Genomic DNA, 21,295 nt, shown 5'->3' on the forward strand with positions numbered 1-21,295 from the left:
CTGATGAGAGTGGAAACAACGGAGCAAAGGTGAGAGGAGTAGAGAGAGAGGATAAGAAGACGGGAGGACAGAATCGGTAGATGGAGAAAGGAGGGGGAGGAGGCATGGCTGGAAATGGAGAGGTGGAGGAGGTGTGGGAGTGTAGAGGTCAATAAGAAGGGGCAAAAGAGAAATGGTAGTTAAACAGTGAAAGCGATAAAGGAAGTGAGGAGAGGGAAGGATGCAATGACAGGCAGTGCGACGGGTAAAGAAGAGGACAGGTGTTCATTGGCAAGCAGCCCGACACCGTGTGTATTTTATTTGCTAATAACCACCACACTAATCTGCACATTGGAGTTTTTATGCTCTTGTGGCGTGGAATTTCTTTTTCCAGATTTTCGTCACTATTTTTGTTTCCGCTCCACAGGAGACGGCGTTGAGCTTTTTCTGACTTCATTTCGGTTACAAAAACCCGACGACGGTTAGGAAGCCTGCAAGCGAGGGCTCGATGTTGATGTCCATCCTCAGGTAAGTGAAGTGTCGAGTGTAAAGGTAAGGTGCAGCAAAGCACGTACAGAAGCCCCATTATTCTGTGCGCATGTCCCACTCCACGCACAGGTAGTCGGCACGTAACCATCCAGCGGTAAAGATCCCGCGCCAACTATAGACAGTTTAAAATAGAGAATGTGGCATAAATATTCATATATTATTACTATTCTGGTATCATGCTGCTCAGTTCTGCTTTAGGCCTCATTGAGTTCTTCAATGCAAATGGATTCCTGAGTACATGTATTATAAAGCCCTGCATGTGTGTGTGTGTGTGTGTGTGTGTGTGTGTGTGTGTGTGTGTGTGTGTGTGTGTGTGTGACCACGTTGTCTCTCAGGATGCTAAACTCCCTTCGACTGAACCACTCCACGTGTACCACTTAAACTGCTGCGGGCTGGTTGGCTTAACTCCTTTCGTTTGGCCCCGGGGTCACATCCCCATAGCTGATATCCCCTAATAATCTCCCCCCTTTTCTCCACTCAGCCGCTAACTGGAACCGCGCGCGTGTCGCGGAAGTGTTACCGGGTGGGTTTGTGTTGAGGTGGAGATAAGAGGGGAAGGCGTGTTGTGTGACGGAACGTAAGACAAATCGCAAACACGCGACGCTAACAGACTTTAGCTGGGATTCAAACATTTTTCAGGGGACTGAAATATTGAAGCCGTTGACTCGCCCCCGGCATGTATTTTCCTCAACCTCTCCTCACCTCCCGTTCAAGGTCTTTTAAAATTCTGGACAAGCTCCGAGATCTCTCCCTTCACATCTCTCTCACTTTCTTTCTTTCTTATCTCCTTCCTCGGCTGCCCCCACACCCCTCCACGTCCTCTTTCTCACACCCCGCCTCCCGTCCGTCATTTCTGCCTTCTTCGGCCCGAGTAATCTCCGTCTATACTGCGTCTCACTCCTTCTCTCTCCGTCCTTTCAATCTACTCTCCAGCTGCAGCTTGTTTCATTCTCTCTACTCCTAACAGCCCCCCTCTCCCTCCTCCTGTCCCCCGCCTCCCTCTCCCCCCTCTCCCGCCTCCCTCGCTCTGTGTCTGTGTGTCTCTCCAATGGTCCCCCTCTCGCTGTCTGTTCTTCCATGAAATTAAAGCGCTCTAAGCTGCTGTTTAATCAGAGCCTGTTTGGGAAAGTGCTGCGATGACAGAAACTGTCCATCCCGAGTGCCGTGTCTATGTATGCATGCATGTCATGCAGAGTGTGTGTGTGTGTGTGTGTGTGTGTGTGTGTGTGTTCGTGACTTTAATTATGTACGATGAAGGGAAAAGGCAAATAGCTTCACGTTGCTCGATTTCTCCATGTGTGTTTGTACATGTCTGCGCGGGGTGAAAGATGGGATTGGGTGGTCATTAATCCATAGATAATCAGCGTTAGCAGGTGGTGTGGCCTGATACAGTGATGATTAACTAGAAATCTGGATTGTTTACTGGTGGGGGCTGGATAACTGAACACTGATCAACAGAGCTAATTAAATACCATGTGCCACCACTAAACAGTAGCGAATGCCTCAGTGTTTGATGTGGGGGGGCTGGGAGAGGGAAGGCATGACTGGAGCCGGTGAGATGGAGAGACAGATAACTGACCGCCATAAATTATTCTTCCACTTCTTTCACTAAAGGACACCGACCTTTTTGGTGTTGAAAGGAATATTTTGATATTTGGAGGTATTTACCCCACACTTCCTTCCTGAGAGTTGTTGTCATGTTTGTGCATTTGGTAAAGAGCTGGGGGCCAGGCGGTGATTAGTACAGCTAACTGTTTTGTTTGTGTTTGTATTAAGATGCAATGTGTTAACCGGTGAACTTTAAAGGCACTTCTATTTGGACTTTTGGACTGAGCCAGGCTAATTCCCCATGTTTCCTTTTGCTAAGCCAACCTAAGCTAAGCGCTATAACTGCTAATCGACTCCTCTAACCCTCGGTTGGAAAACAACTCTACATATTTCCTAACGTGTTTGTGTATCAGAAGCTGGCGCTGTCCAAATACTGTAGAGCTCACACGTAAGTGAACACGGAGACGCATCCATTAAGGCCTGGACACCAAATGCCAAACAGACATGATTGATTTGCACCGATCACCTGCTCCTATGTGTGCACGTGCTATGGTCTTCTAAGATGACCAACATGCTCACCACACTTCTGCCCTTTAGGTATCTAGGTTATAAATGTGTTTGCGACAAACAGGCGGGAAAGAAATGATCGATACATGATCAGTGTCCTCGCTCTCCTCCCCAAACTATGTGTAGAGGATGACAGGTCATCAAGCAGCGGCCATTCTTCAGGCCACAGCTGTCTTCCCATCAATCCGCGACATGTACCACATTGGGAGCTCTAGATGGCAGTAGAGGTGCAGCCCACTCACGGAACCTCTGCGAGTGTGCACTCATGTGTGTGCATGTACCTGCAAAAATCTGTTTGTGTGAGCGGGAGGGGAAGCAAGAGTGATCAAGCGTTCAAAAAGAATACCAGCGGCGAAAGGTATCCAAGTTTTATTCTACCGGCGCTCCCGCGTACGGTGTTTTACAGACATTGGAGGGAAAATTGTCAATTCTAAATCTTGTTCGTGCCACCGTTTGTCTCTGTAATCCATGGCACAACAATAGGCTGATGTGATCAAACAGTATCAGCTTGTTCCCTGGTTATTAAATGTCATGTCTGACCCAGATTCTTTTGCAGCAGTCATTGTCACATCCGCAACCTTTCCTGGAGTGGGATGTAGAAGAATAGGGTAAAATAAATATAAAAGCAACGAAACAATTTTCTTTTGACGCAGCTTTGACAAGACGAGTCAGTCCTGCTGTCAAACCTTCCACCTGAGCCAAAATTAGCAATTAATCACCGTCCCATGGAGGATTGTGCTTTATTGCGTCCTCCATCGCTTTTGCAGTCTTTCCACGCCTTCTCTTCTCTGTTTCAGAGGCTTTTTAATGGTCTGCAAACGTTATTACCTCTCTCCTTTTTTCTTTTCTTTTTTTTCATTCTATTTTTTGCCTTTCATCAACCAGCCGCGACCCCTGCTTACCGTCAAACACCCAAAGTCCCGATTGATCTGCGCGATCTCCACGTCTCTCATCCTAATCCATCCATCTCTCCCTCCCATAGTCGTCCTCTCAATTTCTCACTTGGCCTTTGTGCGCAGCCCCGCGGCCTCGCTCCCCTCCCCCGGAGCTCTCATTACCTCTCTTTCTCAGTGACATCCAACGTCTGGCCGGTCATCAGTTCCCGACACCACCGTGTTCTCATCCCTCCCTTTTTTTTCTTCTTCTTTCCCTCACACAGTCTTTTTTTTGGCATACCTCCTCCCTCTCTTCACTTTTGTTCTTCCTCTCGGTTTCCTCTCTTTCTTTCCATACAGTCACCTCCTCACTACCTCCTGGTCAAGGTCTGTGTTTCAAACACCCCCCCCCCCTCCCCCCTCGTCTCTGCCGTCTACAGTCGGTGGATTGAGCTTTGTGTTTTATTTCTTTCTCCGGATTTCATACAGTGTCGATGTTAATCAAATAAAGATTTTTAGAGTTCTACATTTGTCTTCAACAAATGACGTATATAACAATCACACACGTACAGTATATAAGCCTCGGGTTTACACGCCAGCTAATAGCACACCCGGTGGGACCTTAGGCTGGAGGTCAGGGGAGAATGAAGACATCATTTGGAGAGACATCATACTGGAGTCTTTTCATGATGTCAAGGACATGGACAAGTATTCCTGTCCATGTTCTCGCCCACTGTGGCCCAAAAGTAATGACACTGAACTTCATTCTCTGCTCTGGTCTCTGTACCCCCTCATCATACCGCTCAGATCTGTCCACTGAGTACCCCTCTTCACAGCTGTGGCCTGTTATATATATATATATATATATATATATTTTTTTTTTTTTTACCAGTGATGAGAACCTCATTGAGAAGGAATCTCATTATTTTCAGTGGATCTGCTGTTGGAATTTCCAAACAACAGTGACAGTAAATTATGTTTGTTGTCTCTGAAATAACTATTGCCGGGAGTTAACAATTATTTTTGTGGTTTTACTCTTTCACTGCAGTAGGAGCTCTGCGATGGATGTAGGTTCAGCAACAACAGCAGCCATGCCTGAGTCATTTTGAAAAATGTGTGTACAATATCAAAATTTGGCTTGCCATTATGATCACGCAGCCTCACTTCCCTCTAGGTAAGTTGAGTTGACTTCAATTACTACATCACCCATTACTTTGGATTTGGGGCACTTTACTTTGATTTGGTGCGATAACTTCAGGTCAGGATTGAAATAGTTTAAGGCTAAACGAATTCCCAACCTTTCATTTTCAGCGAGGGGCAGCTAATGGGCTCAGTGATTAAAGCTGTTACCTGACAGTCAAAGTGAGAAGATCCTGGATCAATGGCCAGCTGTTCATGCATCAAAGCCCCCCCTCCCTCTTTTTGCTGCTGGCCATTAGAACTGCCCATATAGATTAATTTACCCAGTGTTAATTCTATGATGGACAGCTGGTGTGCCTGCCCACCATTTGTACATGCAGACAGTCTTCACCGCCCAGAAGGTAGGAATAAGTGAACCAATGTGCAAAAGCGCCAAATCAACTTGTTTCAAGGTTATTTAACAATTACTCCACCATTTGCTCTAACAGCAGTTCCAGAAATAATGTTGATTCTGGCTACCTGAAGACTTTCTCTCTGCTTCCTTTCTCTCTGTCGCCAATGCTACCACTCTCATCGCTAACAGGCTTTCCAACCATTGCCAGTCTATATATATATATATATATATGTATATATATATATATATATATGTATAGATACAGCATCAAGCCAAGGAAGAAGGTTTAACCCAGCTGATGACATTCAGTATAGCGCCATAATCATTGCCTCCTAATGAATGAAACAGCCCTGACATTTTGCAGAACGCTTGTCATTATCCCGCGACTGCTCTGCTGTCGTACGTCTCCTTTCATGCATTCTGCCCCCCCCCCCCCCCCCCCCCCTCTATCCTCTTTCTGTATCTCTCGACTCCCACTCGTATCCCTTCGCTGTCTTCATCGGTATGCTACAGCATGCCCAGCTGTCTGTGCGAGCAGGGGTGGGGGTTACTGTTTAGCAGCAGAGACAGAATCCAGCTGGACCCTAAATGACCATCCGCGCTCACACACACACACACACACACACACACACACACACACACACACACACACACACACACACACACACACACACACACAGGCACGCTTAATAAGTCATTGACTCACACTCCCCTGATGGCAGGAGCAATAGGTCATATGTCATTTGGCAACAATGTCAAGTGAGAGAGGGAGAGAGAGGCCTCGATCGTCCTGTGGTTTAAATCGTAGGAGGACGAGGGAGAATAGGTACATAGACGGAAAAAAAAGTAGCAGTGGAAATGGGTTACGCAGAGTTTCATCAATGCATATATTGATCTGTTTGAGTTCCGTCGGTTAGGGAAATACGGGTGTATGCAAGGACATCACTAATACATTTGATTGTAAATGATGGAATAACTATTCGTTAACTATATCATACTATACTATCTTCGGGACGCGTAGTTTAAAAAAATGATTATTATAGATAGATTATAGTTTTCTGTGGACTGGTTTGGAAAGTATATTTTACATTGACATTCTTTAATATATTTTTATACTGCTGAAGCAAACCTTGGTTTGTTTTATGTGTATGTCACATACAGTGTAAAGAGTTGGGTAGGAATTTCAACTGTTTGCATAAGTAATATAAACCAAAGGGACGGTAAAACAAACCAGCTCCGGAACTATCGCGAGACCAATCGGTTGCCCCGGTTACGACAGCCCAACAAACGACCCCCCCCCACCCCGAATGGAGTGGAGACCAGAGCATTCCGCCGGCGAAATATTAAAATAGATATCGTCGATTATTGTAAGTTAACACACGTTTTTTCCTATTTGATTTCAACAAAGCATGCCGGATTAAAACGTTAAAGTGGAATTGTTCTCTCCCAAGCGGGTAAACCAAAGAGAGCGCGTGAGCGTGAGGTTAGTAACATACACATGTATAACGGTATGTTTAACGTTAGTTTAGCTAACGTTACGTCGTGTCAACGTTACGCTACAAGGTTACCGAGAGCACTAGCTAGCTTCCCGTTTAGCCAACGTTACGTGCTTCCATCCTCGTAGTGTTCGGTAATTACATCCAAAACTACAATTTTAAACTTTTTTTTCGTACTTTAGCGAAGCTAGGCTTCGTTTCGACCGACGCGACTGTGGCTCAGACCAAGACGTGTTCTCAGGCATTTTCGTCAAAAAACTAAAGATGTCCTCCGTGTTCCGTCGCGCGATGTCCCGTGTTGAGGCCTTTTTTCGTCAAAGCTGCAAAGATGCTAATGTCAGGGCAGCAGAAGCACAGGTGGGATTCAAATATCAATCAAGGATGATATTTATTATTCCTGGTACAGCTTCAATAGGCTCTTAAATGTAACTGAGCCGTCGTTATTGCACCTGTGCTTTCCAAGCTTTGACAAGTAAAAACCCCCCTTCTGAAGTGTGTAGCTTTGCACCAAGGGGGGTTCAATAGAGGTTCAGACCTGCACCGCTTTACAGTCCAGTGGGCAGAGGCTTTATATCAGGCACTAGCAGGTGAAATGTCAGGTCCTTTAAAAAAAAAGAAAGAATTTACCCACTTTAAGCGGAACTTACGGTGGCTTATTGCCTCCACTTACTGTCACTTTGCCTTCTGCTCAGTCACTTGTGCCGTGCCGTTACTGCATGACAATCTATTATGTCGGCCTTACTGGATAATTTATTTAATTGGCTTTTACTGCCTAACAGGGTTACCAGCTATTCTTCAAGCATGTACTCCCGTCTGCCAGATACAGTTTGAATGCACACGATTTTAACTGCCTCTTGTACATCTGAGCAAATCTGTCCCTGCTATTTCGTTCATTTCATTGCAGCAATATTCATTTATGGTAGCGTGTGATTTAGCCCATGCCGAGTGTGATAGCCGGTTTTATGCCGTTGCTTTCGGTTTTTATTGCAGAGGAGACTCTTTGTAACAAGGACAGCGCAAGACGCAGCAGGAATACCCGATCCCCCCCAAACAGCAGAGACATGAATTTAAATGACTTTGTGGTGCTTCCTAACAACAAGGCCAAATCTGTCAAGCTCAATGCAAGGTAAGACGAGATTAGATCAATGATGTGATTTAAGGCATTTGGTCAAAGCCCATTAGGGTTACTTTTGCAGCCATACTGTTTCCATCTGTTCGAACCATCGTTTAAATTCTGTCGACATAATGAGTGTTTCACAAAATGCAGTTTTAGGCAAGATAAACCATTTGACCTTCATTCCAATCCAATTCTTTCTCAGTGCACTGTACTTTTTTTCTGCAAAATATGCAAAATAAAGTCTGATTTCCTACATAGTTTCTCATTTAGCAAGAATTAATTGACTGAATTGATGTCTGGCTTTTCTGGTACCCTAATCCAGTGTCTAATTGATTAAACCATTGATCAGTCATGGCAACAGAGATCTACCAGTGCAGTGGATGAATTGAACATATTGATGAAAACCAGGCTGTCCAATCTGACGGAGGTCATTTAGATGATTGATTGTTGTTGATCGACTGCTCATGATGTGAGTGTATGTTGCCGTAGGAACCCGCAAGAACTGCAGATGGCGACGGGGACTCTGGCCCAGGAGAGCAAAGAGATTGAGGAGCAACTGCAGCAGCTGAAAGAGAGCATGAGTAAAGAGAAGGAGGAGAGAGCGTGAGTATCAGTGTGACGGTTTGTGTATTAGAAAAGGAGGAGAAAGGGAAGGGAGAGGTGACGAGGAGGAGCAGACTGAAGTGGGAAGGTGAGAATGGAAGTAAGACAGTAGTTCACAGCAGGTAGAACACTAGAGCAAGTTGTCTCAAGAACTACATGCCTGATTCACATTCGATTGAGTACTGAGTTATATACAGTATTTGATTTGGCATGCAAATTATAATTATAACATCGTCTCGGTACCAGGGGGATTTTACTCCTTTTTTACACAGTTTTCATTTATTCAAATTCTATATAAGAATCTTGTAAGAGAGATGGTGGTGCTTATAACAACTAAGCTGAGTATGAGATCAGTTGGTCACTCATATGAACTATGTTTCTAATGCTTTCCTGTTAGAAGAAAGATATTTTTATAGTTATGTCTTTGCCAGATATCCATGGTGAGTCTATCCATGGTGAGTCCAGTCACATCATCAACATCACACAAAAGCCAAATGATGGCACATGATATCAAAAGGATATCTAATTGTTCCTTGTATGATAGTCTATAAAGCAAGGAGAACTAAGGAATGAGATTTGGAAGTTAAGAGACCTGACATATACACGTATATGCCAAAAAACAACGGCCAACGCTAAACACGGAAGATGTCTCAGGCTTATTGTCCCGCTCAATTCAAGCAATGAAAGCGACACGCACAAATACCTCAGCCACATAGCTTCTGCAAACACATTTGGGTGCATTATGAGTTCAGTTTCGGTCAAAGATGTCTCAGGCTTATTGTCCCGCTCAATTCAAGCAATGAAAGCGACATGCACAAATACCTCAGCCACATAGCTTCTGCAAACACATTTGGGTGCATTGTGAGTTCAGTTTTGGCCAAAGAAAGTAAACGATGCCTTTACAAGGAAATATGCAAATACAAAAAAATGTACTTAGTTCCATAAGGATATCAGTGGAATCATTATATCTAATTACACAATAATCCTCACCTCTAGTCATCACTTCTGGCTGGATTGTGTCCCAACTGTAGGAAAAGGAGCGCAGCCACTGAGTAATAGAGATGGATGGAGGAGGGGAGTAAATGAGAAAGAGGGGGAGGTCGAAGACTTCTCTACCTATAAAGGTCAAGAGCAGGTTGTCAAGGAAGTAACGAAGGAGCAGTCAGAGAGTTGATAAAGAGAGTCATAGATGAAGTAGGCCGCTACCCATTTTGTGGACCTTTCTAAAGGTCAGTGGAGCCGTACAGAAATTGGTCCTAATAACTTGTTTGTAAAAAATCAAGATCATGAATGATGTGAAGATACAAAGGAGATGTATTTCATGTTAAACTAACCTTTCTAATAAAGCTAATAAAATGTCTTGCATATGGCAAGTCTTGACCCAAATATACAATTTTTTTCATAGCTTGTCAATTACATCATATAATCATAAATGAAAATGCTAGGGAGACATCAAAGCCAGTGGTAAATCACCAAAGGACGAAGGCAGACGTTGTCCGGCCACTCGTCTCGGGAGTTGGGCTGCAAGCTGCAGATCAGTGGCCGGTCGCATCGCCTTGTAGGTCCTAACATCTCAAAAACATCCAAGCAAAGGCCTCTTGCATTCGCTGTGCAAACTGATCAAAAGCGTTTGAAACACACTTTTCTGCTGTAGTCTGACATTTCATTCTATTCATTTCTATTTTCAATTCCTGAGTAGTCAAATGACACATGATAGATCTCTTTTAACTTGTCTTATTCAGTGTTTTTTGTCTGTAACTATGTTTTTCTATGTTGCTTCCTGTCTTGGCCAGGTCCCCTTTGAAAAATATATTTTTAATCTAAATGGGACAGCCGTGGGTTTAAGTAAAAAAAATAAAAAATTCATGAAGAGGAAATCTACAAAAGTGCGGATGTTATGTATCAGTTGCCATAGGGCCCTATCTGCTGCAACACAGTTGTTTAGAAAAAGCAGTCACACTGAGATTGATCTCACACACACACACACACTCTCGCTCATCTATTGTGATTTTGTTTATTTGCAATAAAAGAAAACAAGTTGTATTTTAATTGGGCTTTATGGCATTCTTAACTAGACGGCGTACACACAGCAAGAAGGCACACGCACAAAGAGACAAACAACACAGGCGACCAAGAAATTACACTGCTCCAGTGTGTGTGTTTGTTTTAGTTTATAAGACTGTCAAAAATTAATGCACATATTCAAATTAATATCAAATGTACTGGGTAGCGCTCTCTCTCTCCCCCTCTCCACCCCCCCCCCATACACACGTACAATCATGCACCTAGCCCATTACTGTGACTATTATCCAACAAAGATTGAGGGGGCGTCCCAGCCACCAGTGTGCAGGGAATCAATTTCAAACACCGGTTGTTATTGTGATTGTTTTTTTTTCTTCCATTCCACTTCCAAACTCATTTCATCTTATTTTCTTAATAACTCAGAGATGTGTTATCCAATGTGAGGATATGGAGAACGGCGTAGTAGAGGCGTATATCACAATATATGAGCACATTACTCAGGAACAGCTTTAAGGAGATGCAGAGTATATATATTACGCATAAACCAACACAAATAGTAACAGGTCACACACACACGTGTGCGCACTATAATAACCTTTAGTAATTAAGAGCTGAAGGATGATGAGGTTCACTCTTTCCACATCATTTTGTTATATTAGTTGAGATATAGTACCAGTCAAAACGTTTGACTAGTATTATATATATATATATATATATATATATGTATCATCACAAATATACGAGCACTGCTGTGTTTCTAAGTGAAGCCTATAGCTCTAATTAAGAAGCCATACATCAGTATGGGGAGGGGGCCGCGCTGCACAAACGATAAGCACATAAACACAGTGTTTCCTGTCACACTGAAGTACTGCAACATTTACCGCTCCGCCAGTCCCAAGATAGGACAAGGTGTGAGCGTGGCTGCCTGTGTGTATTTTTGATAGCAGTGTTCCATAAATAATGGCAATTGTATTCCTCTGTGTGTGTGTGTGTGTTTGAACACTTTGCAGGTTACAGGGTGCTACACTTTGCTGCTTCGGTTTGTCTTGTGTTCCTTAATCAGTAAAGACGCAGTCGACTGCGCAGCTCGACAGAAATTATGCTTAAACCCTCGTCTTTGAAAAATCACCAGCTTGAAAAATATATGTTTTATGTGAGCCAGCTTGATGTGGAACGATACGGCGAGAGTGTGTGTGCGTGTGTGTAGGGGAAAGACTCAGCTGGCTTAACTACAAAGAGTAGACAGATGAAAGAATATACTCTGGGTACGACGTGGCTGAGAGGTCAGGGAAAAACCATGACAAATGATCACAATTTCTCTCTTTTCCCTCTAACCCTTTCCTTTCCTTTTTCAAAGTAGACAATGCAGAAAACAAATGTTCCACGCCAAGGCCGCTGTTTACTATTAACGCCTTTCATATTTGTTTTTTTCTTCACTTGAAATGGTGTCACTAATAAGCCCTGTTTGTCAAGGAGAGCGCACTCGAACATTGGATCCCCTTTCTCATTTTCCAGCCTTACTGCTGAAAGGGTGATGAAGAGAGGAAGCAGAGCAACTTCCTTCAGTCAGATGGGCAGGAAGATACATTTTGTTACCCTTTATATTTAACTACTGCCAAATTCCTTTGGTAGTCTGTCCAACCCACTTAGTTTCTGCATTTGATGTTTGTCGGTTGACACGACAATATAGTAGACACAAGGAGCAGACGGTGATTTGAAGTTACTGACGTTGAAGAGAAGCAGACACGGAGTAAACGACATAGTAAGGAACTCAAATGAAACGGATACACGTGTCCTGTCAGACTTTCTCAATCAAACCGCACATTAATGGAGCTGCAGTTCCCTCCTACCTTTCATCTGACGGCTGTGCAGCCACGCGGCCGTCTCTTCGGTGGGAACCCCAGAAACAGTTAATTGGAACAACTCTAATGAAAAAGTTGAAAGTTTCTCGTCGGTCCCTCCTCTGATTGACATGGGAGACGGCAGGCGAGAGAGAGCCGGCTTTGGCGGGTAATCAGTTGTTCTGATGTATGATGTGAAGGTTACCTGGATTTTCTTTAAGCTTCCTCCCTGACCCGCTTTTCCTCTCAGAACACGGCGGAGCCTTTGACAAGCCTTTACGTCAGATCTTCCAGCTGTGATTTCTGCTCGGGCTGTGCAGTGTGCGTCTCTGTTACGCGCCGCTCTGTTTTCTCCTCTCTGCTTGTCTCTTAAATCGCAGAGCTCCCGGACTAGATAAAGCGTTCGTCTCCGTCTTAGAGTCGGGCTACACACACACACACACACACACACAGTGTTATCTACGCACCCAAAGAATAGGCGAAACAATTTGGTTTGCTTTGAGGGGAGGTGCGGTGTGATCGGTTTTGTAAAAGTACACAGGCGATAATAAAGCCAGAGCGGCGAGTTGGGGGCGACCGCAGTACATCATTCTTTGTCTCGATGCCCGAATCGCAGATGTAATGTAGCTTTGTCGTACGGCCTTCATATCTCAGACACAAGCTCTCGCCTTATCTAAAAGTACAGTCGAGGTTCCCTTTCTTCCTCCTCGTGTCTCTGCCGTGTTTTCATTCCAACTGGCTCATTTGCTCCCTCTTTCACTCTCTTAGTTTAATCGTATTCTGTGTTTTCCTTTTTGTTCTCTGCTGTTGGTGTAGTCGTTTTTCAGGGAAAAACTTAATTTCTTTGGTAGTAGACCTCGGAGTGTGTGCACATTTGCATTTGTGTGTGCAGGAGGCAGATGTTGACAGTTCTCCCTTTGGGTGAGATGGGTCGGCGAAGGTGCTGGCCGTGTGTCTCAAGGTAGGACACGGGGTGTTTGCCTTGGTCTCCTCCTGTCGTCGCGGTGTATCTGTTCATCATTTAGAGCTCATCCAAGCCGACGTGAAGCTGTGCTCCTCACTGGCTTCCTTCCTCTTCCACTTTGATGAAGAAATGTTCTTTGACGAGGTGGCATTTGGTGTCGCCTTTGATGTTTGTTTTCAATATGCAGGTTGTGACTTTCAGGTTGTCATCTGCGATCCAACACGGCGCAGCAACGTGTGATAGGAGTGTGTGCGTCATGTGACACTTTGTGTAGCAGGTGTTGTCAGGTCCTCTCTCTCTCTCTCACCCCGCTGCGTGTACGTATGAGACAGAGAAACATTAACGTGTCGGTAGCTCTACGTTTCTAACAACAACTTTTTGCCTTTGTTATTTTGAAGTGGGAGTTTCCTTGCACACATTTGCGTGGGTGAGACATAGTACGCTTGTGTGGATTAGATAATGAGACATCTCTGCTAGATGCACCAACAAACACACACACACACACTTTATCTGGGTTGCCTGTCCCGAGGGGACACCCTGTCATCCTGCACCGACAGGGGTGTGCCTCAACTGTTCCCCCTAGCGACAGTCCAGTTGCCACAGTAATGTCGTCAGGGTGATTACCTGACGCCGTGGATGTGGCGGGCTGACACTGATGGTGGGCGTCAGGTAATCACCCCGGCGACATTACCCAGGCGTGTTGGCAAGTCTCGCCGTCACCTACACACACACACACACACACACACAACACACCGATGCGGGGAGACACACACTCACACACGCAAATAGATTCCGACTTCCTGTGGCCTGACGGGCTGCCAGCTCAATCCAAAATAAACTTCTCCCAACGACAGACATCACAATGGCATAAATAGCATAAATAATTCAACAACTTGAGCATGAATAACTCTCGTCTAAATGAGGATCTCTCCCTCCGTTTCTTCACTCCCTGAAAGTGCCGTGTGCGTCCTGCATGACCGCGTTCATGTATGCGCGTGTGGGTACGTTTGCATTTATGTTTTGGGATTTGCATCTGCACTTATGCCCGCGTGTGTACGAGTACATCATTCCCGTCACCTTTCATGTTCTCTCGTCGTGGTTGAGCTTGTTGATACTTGCAGATAATTGTCTGCAACATGAAAGAAACAATCAGTTTGGTCTATGAATTTGCACAGAAGCATAATTTGTGTTGTTATAACACAATTCTTATTATGAGAATTCCCTCCAAGAACCTTTCTTTTTTCTTCCCGCTCTGCTCTTGTGTTTATGTGCGTTTGTGAGATGTGGGTTTCTCTGCCTGTGTATCATGTTGATGTTAATCTAGAATTCCAATGACTATGCTGCCATACCCAGATCTTCTAATGCAGAATGAATATCAAAGGGACTGTATAATGTCCGTCTTCGACAAAAACAAAACGAGGCGTAAACAAATCAAATCAAGGACATAAACAGATGTAATCACTGTTTCTGAATTATTATAAGTGGATCACATCACTCACACAGTTCTGAGGTCTTTACACTGGCTTCCCGTCCAACAGAGGATGGACGTCTGCTGTTTATAAAGCACTGAATGGTTCAAGGGCCAAAGTACATTTCTCATCTGCCGCTTCCTTATGAGCCTTCCAGGCCCCTCAGGTCGTCTGGGACGGGTCTCCTTTCTGCTCCCAGAGTCAGAACCAAACGCGGAGAAGCAGCGTTCAGGGTTTTGGCTCCACGAGTCTGGAAAAACTCCCAGAAAGCTGCAGGTCTGCTGAGACTCTCAGTGGCTTCAAATTAAGACCGAAGACTTTTCTGATTGCTGCTGCCTTTGATTAAACCAGACTATAAAAATGAAGTGGATGCTTTTTACTTACTTTTTAAAAATGTATCTTTCTTTTGCCTGTTTAAATGGTTTGATGTGAAGCACTTTGAACTTTGCCTTGTTGTTGAAATGTGCTATGCCAATAAATAAAACTGGAGGCAATTGGCAGTTATGATACTTTTGTATCAAGTACCAAGTTTTGCGCTTAAAATTCAAAGGGAGAGTATCCCAATATACAGTATATATATATATATATATATATATATATATATATATATATATATATATGAGAATTACCAAAGTCAAACTGTCTCTCCCTTTGTCGTTCTGCCCGTTCAGGCTTCCGAGAGGATTTAGATGGAAGTCTGGGCAGTGTGCTTCTTTAAACAGCAATGCTGTAACAAGTGGAGTAAAGAAGGACAAGGAGAACAGATTCCAAAAGGTACAAGATTACATTTGACATATTGCCATATTTAATATCACTGCAAACCAGCGTATATCATTTGTTCACAAGCCTGATTTGTTGTTTTATGAAAAGCTTTTTCTTGTGGGTTGTGACCTCAAGAGTTACCTGCACTGTAGAATATGCATGTCCTGTTTCCAGATCTGCTGTGAGTGCACCACAGGCCTGCATCCGTGAAAATAAGTCCAATCACTCCTAAAGTGCACTGTGCATAGCCGACTTGAGATTGCCCTTGATTTGTTTTCTAATTTAATTGTGCGCCTTATATCTCAGGGGAGAACACTTACCAGAAAAACACTTCTCTCAAGTTTACACTTTTGGGAGTAAAAGAATAAAGAACAAATACTAATTGCATTAAAGAATGAATCAACACATCAAATGTTACATTACACAAAACCCTCATGGGTAGCAGGTTTTGAACATAAAAAACACACTGATGTGGTAGTAGAAACAGAGTATTTCAGATACATGAACTTTACAAAAAGACTTTCACATCAAGTTTTGTGTTAATCCCTGTCTGCTCAACAGCTGTCATCAGGCAAGCTGACCATCCGAGTGCTGAAGGATGGACTCGTGACAGGTGAGTAGTCTACGGCCACAACATTGGCTTCCCGCTGTGGCCTACCTGCCCCAGGTAGACTCCACACACAGGTGCTCTCAAGGACTGCGGGTCCTTTGATACACTAGTCCTTCTACTACGTGTGAAAAACAGCTAAAGAGCAGAGCCCTGGGACCTGGCAGAGGTTCAGGGTCTCAGGCACGGTTACTCTGCTGAGGTGCATACTTGGCATCTCCTGTTAAAGATGAATCTGAGTAAGCAGTAGCCGGCCTGCGACGAATTATTACACACAACCAACCTCGAATCAGCTTATGAATAAAAATGAGCTCACAGACGTTTTTAAGGACTGTATAAGTGATGCGTTGTGACAAAATCCTCTGAAGAGTTCAACTAGTTGTACAAACCAGGCAAATGTTAATTATTTTTGCATGAAAGCCATTAGCAGTGATTCTCTATCTACTGTACTGTATTTTGATGCTGATGCTGTTTCTATGTAACATAAATATATATTCAGTTTATTCAGATATGAAATGAGATCCCATTGTCAATTGTTAACAACTGAATATTTGCTATTTTTATGCTATTGATATTTCTAGCGCCTCCTCCACCTCCAACCCTTAGAGACAGAAGGAAAAACCGTCTGAGGGGAACGTACTGCGGACAATGTGAAATCAAGACTGCAGGACTGGTAAGCAAACACTTGACGACACCATACGATGACATTTTGTGATCTTGTATTGTTGAATCATTCCCTCTATGAAAAGCTCAGAAACGCTCTACAGACATTCACCTGGCAAGTTTTTTAACACACACGTTTTTCTTGGTCATTTTCATTAGTTTTTTGTGATGTATATCTTAAACCGTTTTGTTTAAACATAAAGTGGTACATTAAAAAGAGGTTTGTGTGGTGAGAATGTGGCATCACCTTTTTTGTAACACAAAGTTTGTTTGGCTCATTTTTTGCCAGTTTCCCTTATTGTTGTTGCTAATCTTGCTAGATTAAATGTTAAAACCAAAGGCGCATTTACATTTATTATTATTGAGTATTTTAGCGTGAAAGATATTTACCATCCTTGACCTGTAAATGATGTTATGGTATCGTAAATTATGAAGCACTTTGTTAAGATTCAATATAATTCCTAGGAGTTAACCAACATTATTGTGATGTTTAACAATGAGACATTAACAGATACATGTGATATAAAATGCACAATAGGCATGCGTAGTAACAGCTGCACAGGTGCTTAGTACTGTGGAATTTCCACATTGATTGAGATTAAACAGATTAGAGAAGCTATGTAATTCTGTTAACTTTATGGAAATGCATGTATAACTAGACATATTTTTTACTTTAATGAATCTACAGAGATCTTTATATCGGGCCGTAGATTAAGAGTTACATGACTTATACCTATAGCTACAACTCATTCTTTCTCTCGCCATCTCTGTCTTTGTTCCTTCCTGTCCATCACTCTCCATCTGTTCTTTTCTTTCCATATTTCTATTCTCCTCTTCCACCTTCATCATCTCTTATCTCTATCTATCTCTTTTTTTCTCTGCATCGCATGTCTTTCTTTCTCTACTTTCCCAGCTCATCCTTCTACATTTTTCTCCCTTCTATATCTCTGCCTGTTGTTGCCTTTCCCTCTGCAGACCCTGCTGTCCTCCTATCTACTGGTCTGTCTGTGTGTTTGCACTGATAACAGTTTAGCTCGATCCACTCATCGATACCCAAGTCCTCCGAGGCCACCGTTGTTTATTGTTTCTCACTCTTCATCGTTGTTGCTCAGGAGGAGGGCCTTGGCCTTCAATTATATATGTCATCAAGAGCGAGAGACAGATAAATGAAAAGCCATATTGTGTATCTATGCATGTCTGTTTGTAAGGACAGTGGCAAAGTGAGCTGAGTGCTGTTGAAGACCAGTCATCCCCACATCCCTCTGTTCCAGATCCTCAGCGACTCGCTCAAGTTATTTCGCTCTTATTTTGGTCTGGAAAGCCGAAAGTTTAGTGTCGAATCCCTGATGATTCTAAGAGGCAGTGAGAAAGAGATGGATTGAAAAAGTGGGAGGGGCTGAACTCATAGAACTGGCAGCCTACAATTCTTTACCGTTTTGTTGCTCAAATGTAAATTGCTCATTGGCTTGATGGTGCATTTGAGGATACGGCCGCAGAATTGTCCGATGAAGGGCACAATTCCCCCAAATGTGATAGACTTAATGGAAATGTTTATAGTAGTCTGTGCAAACACAATCAACACACTCACAGGTTTTATATCGCTTTATAATGATGTCAATAATGAAAAGCGTTTTGGCTTTGTCATCCTGTCTAAAAATGCCTTGGCACACTACGTACACACACCAAAGCACATCTGAGCTTATTTTGAACTATGACTCACATGGTGGTACATACTTGTACCATAAAATTACACATGCACGCATCCAGCACTGCCTTTCCTTGCTCTGTATTTCAGAGGCATCCGGGCAAAAAAAACCAAAAGACCTCATTTCGTTGTGTAGCACAGTAGGGCGCGGTGAGATTCTGCCCGCTGCCTGATAGGGACTCCGAGTCCCAGGGGAGTGGCTGTAATTTATCCTCAGGCCTGAGAGGGGAAATAAGGCCCGTCTTTAGGGGGCCATTAAAGGGCAGTGTCGCAGCTTTAGGCTTGCATGTGATTGGATCCACGGACACACACAGACACACACTGGCAGTGGAAGGGCCTGAAGATGAGACAAAAAGAAGAGAACAGTGTTGCTACTCCGTAAAGGTGTCAAAGAGCAGTGGAAAAAGGCTCTACATCATGTGCTTGAATAGAACAAGGATGTTAGGGCTTAGACATAAGCCCATACTTGTAGGACGCTGGTACAGAGTTGGCCATTACTCTGCTATGATTGTCCACTGTGTCTTAAATAATGGGAAACAAACTAGTTATGCCCTTGCAAATATCCTCACTTCTCATTCACTGCGTCCTCCTGGCCTTGCCGCTGTGCTCCTTCCACCTGGTTCAGACCTTTTTCCCCAACTGGCTGACGCAAGGTCTTTTCCCCGCTAATAAGACCAGAATCTCATAGAATGGAATGATAATGACCTCCCTTAAGATGCCTTCACTCACTCACTCACACTCACATACACACTTCTCACACACACTTACGACACATACTCCCTACATTCCTCTCTCTCTCATGCACGCATGCACATAGATATTGAAGCATTTCACGAGTCACGCACATCGGTACCTCAAACGCAGAGCAGTTCACCTAGTTAGGTGTAGGAGCAGGTGTTGTGTTGAGTGAACTTCTACGATCTGATGCGTCTGACACTACAGCTAACGCAATATAGGGAAATGTCACACGCGCACACACGCACTTAAACACAGAACCCAGTTTGGCGAGGTGGGCGTCGGAAGAAAAGGGAGGATAATCCGACTTCAAATACAAGTCACAAATACTGCTCATCAGTTATATTATAACTCACATAAACATACTGTTCACGGATGTTTACACTGACACACACACACACACACACACACGCAGACGTCACTGTGTCTCTCTGTGTTGTAGACGTGTGCTGAATGCGCGGAGGACTACTGCATCGGCTGCTTCACCAAATTCCACCAGAAGGGAGCACTGAAGCTCCACAGGATGATCCCCATTCAGGTAAGCGTGGTCCCACAGGCATTACGTCCATCTCCTCTCCTCTATGACGGGCTGCTTCTCGCTGTCCTTCTTCCTCTTGCACCGATACTTTCAATAATATGTCTCCTGATCCCATTCTGCTAGTGCTTCTTTTGCATTTCTTGCATCCCTGACTATAGTACCTTCTCATCTCAAGCTCTCCCCCTTTCCTTTGCTTCTGCAGCCCATCTCACGTACATGTACATTCCCCACACACACACACACACACACACACACACACACACACACACACACACACCTAAACACCCACGCACATACAATGAACTTGAAGGCGGCGCTGCACGCGCAGAGTCTCTGGTTTGCAGTGTTGCAAGTTTGCTGTGTCGTACCTGATAACGAAATGGATGTCCCTCATTAGCAAATGTCTTGATCACAAAAGCTAATTCTGGTCACTTATATGCATACACACACAAACACACACTAACAATAACTTGTATTAATTAGGTAATATCCTATTCAACCAAATTTGTATTGAAAGCATTTTTTTTAAGTGGAAACTAATTTCCCCCAAAAAAGATACCAAATACTCATAATAGACATAGTGTGCCGATAAATGTAATTAATTATGTCTAATTTGAAATTGAGTGTTAAGCAGGCAACGCTCTTTTTTTTCTTTCCTTCCTGCGCAATTCATTGCCTGTCGCTTGAGATCTTTAACCAACCAAGACCTTAAGCGACCTAATTTGCTCCTTTTAAATGGAGGATTTTCTTAAAACAATTGCTCCTCAAATGGACTCATTCGTTAACATTGTTCCTGAGGCCTGTCTCGCTTGCCGACGCGTTGTCAGGTCCACTGCTGCACATAACTGCCGTGATGCGATTGGTTGTGAGACGAAGCCTTTATGTTCTCCGTCATTTACCAAGCGGACTCATTGGCTGAGCTCATGCACATGACTAGATAACCTTTTTAAAAGGTCTCTGCTTATCACCTGCGCTACTGATATGTATCTTTGAAGTCTGAATTGTTGTACTTTGTTCTTATAATGAACGGAGGCTGTTTCTATGTACGTGATATGTGTTTTACTTTAGTTACTTCATGTACTCTTGGCCTGTGAACATCTTGTTTTCTGTTTGCCGTACTACTTCTTCCCAAGGGTGCTTGTAATTTTGCTCGCTTCTTCTCATGCGATTGTTTTCTTGGGTCCTCTGGTTTTCATCTCGAGGTACTCACAAGAGATTGACTGTTGTCTGAGTGGGCTTTGTGATGAGATGTGATGCGCATCCATATGGCGTCACATCTTCTTTTATATTTGTGTACAATCCATAATGTACTGCAAAGTAGCTTTTGCATACAGAGTAGCACACTATTAACCAGCCTTTATGCAGTGTAGCTCTGCTTACGTACACATGTCTTTGTTTGCTTCTTATTTCCATGACTGACTGCTGCTCGGGTCAAAGTATGTTAAAGGAAACCGTGGGTGAAGGAAGTGATAAGGAAAAAAAACACACGCATTGAAGCAACTCTGCAAAAACAACGCTCACTAGACCTCTGCATCGTGTCTCTCCTAACTTCACGGACCCAGTGATGCTCGGATGGACGCTCACTCCCGTTTCAAACGCATACACATGCATTCTCTTATTAAATCGCACATTGGACACTAAAACAGGAGATTACTCTACACACATGCAGCTGACACAGGCTCTCCCTCCCTCTCTCTCTCTCGCCCTCCCTCCTCTGTTAA

At 43.6% G+C, this 21,295-nt stretch overlaps 1 protein-coding gene across 15 annotated transcripts in view; it reads left to right on the plus strand.

The window, feature by feature from the left end:
- Positions 1-6,301: 6,301 nt before the first annotated feature.
- zbbx (zinc finger, B-box domain containing) overlaps positions 6,302-21,295 on the plus strand; it is a 42,736-nt gene continuing 27,742 nt past the window's right edge. For 7 of the 15 annotated variants that reach the window (XM_040188606.2, XM_078079570.1, XM_078079586.1 and 4 more), the window contains exons 1-7: positions 6,302-6,419; positions 7,539-7,674; positions 8,155-8,268; positions 15,236-15,338; positions 15,888-15,939; positions 16,515-16,606; positions 19,479-19,574. In XM_040188606.2, the coding sequence (XP_040044540.2) occupies positions 7,610-7,674; positions 8,155-8,268; positions 15,236-15,338; positions 15,888-15,939; positions 16,515-16,606; positions 19,479-19,574 (522 nt within the window). In that variant the 5' untranslated portion in view covers positions 6,302-6,419; positions 7,539-7,609. Of the gene's footprint in view, positions 6,536-7,538; positions 7,675-8,154; positions 8,269-15,235; positions 15,339-15,887; positions 15,940-16,514; positions 16,607-19,478; positions 19,575-21,295 lie in introns of all 15 variants that reach the window. The other 8 variants (XM_078079593.1, XM_078079626.1, XM_078079575.1 and 5 more) reach the window with 6 other exon arrangements.

Source organism: Gasterosteus aculeatus, chromosome 1 (assembly GCF_964276395.1).
Source record: "Gasterosteus aculeatus chromosome 1, fGasAcu3.hap1.1, whole genome shotgun sequence".
Classification (NCBI taxonomy): Eukaryota; Metazoa; Chordata; class Actinopteri; order Perciformes; family Gasterosteidae; genus Gasterosteus; species Gasterosteus aculeatus.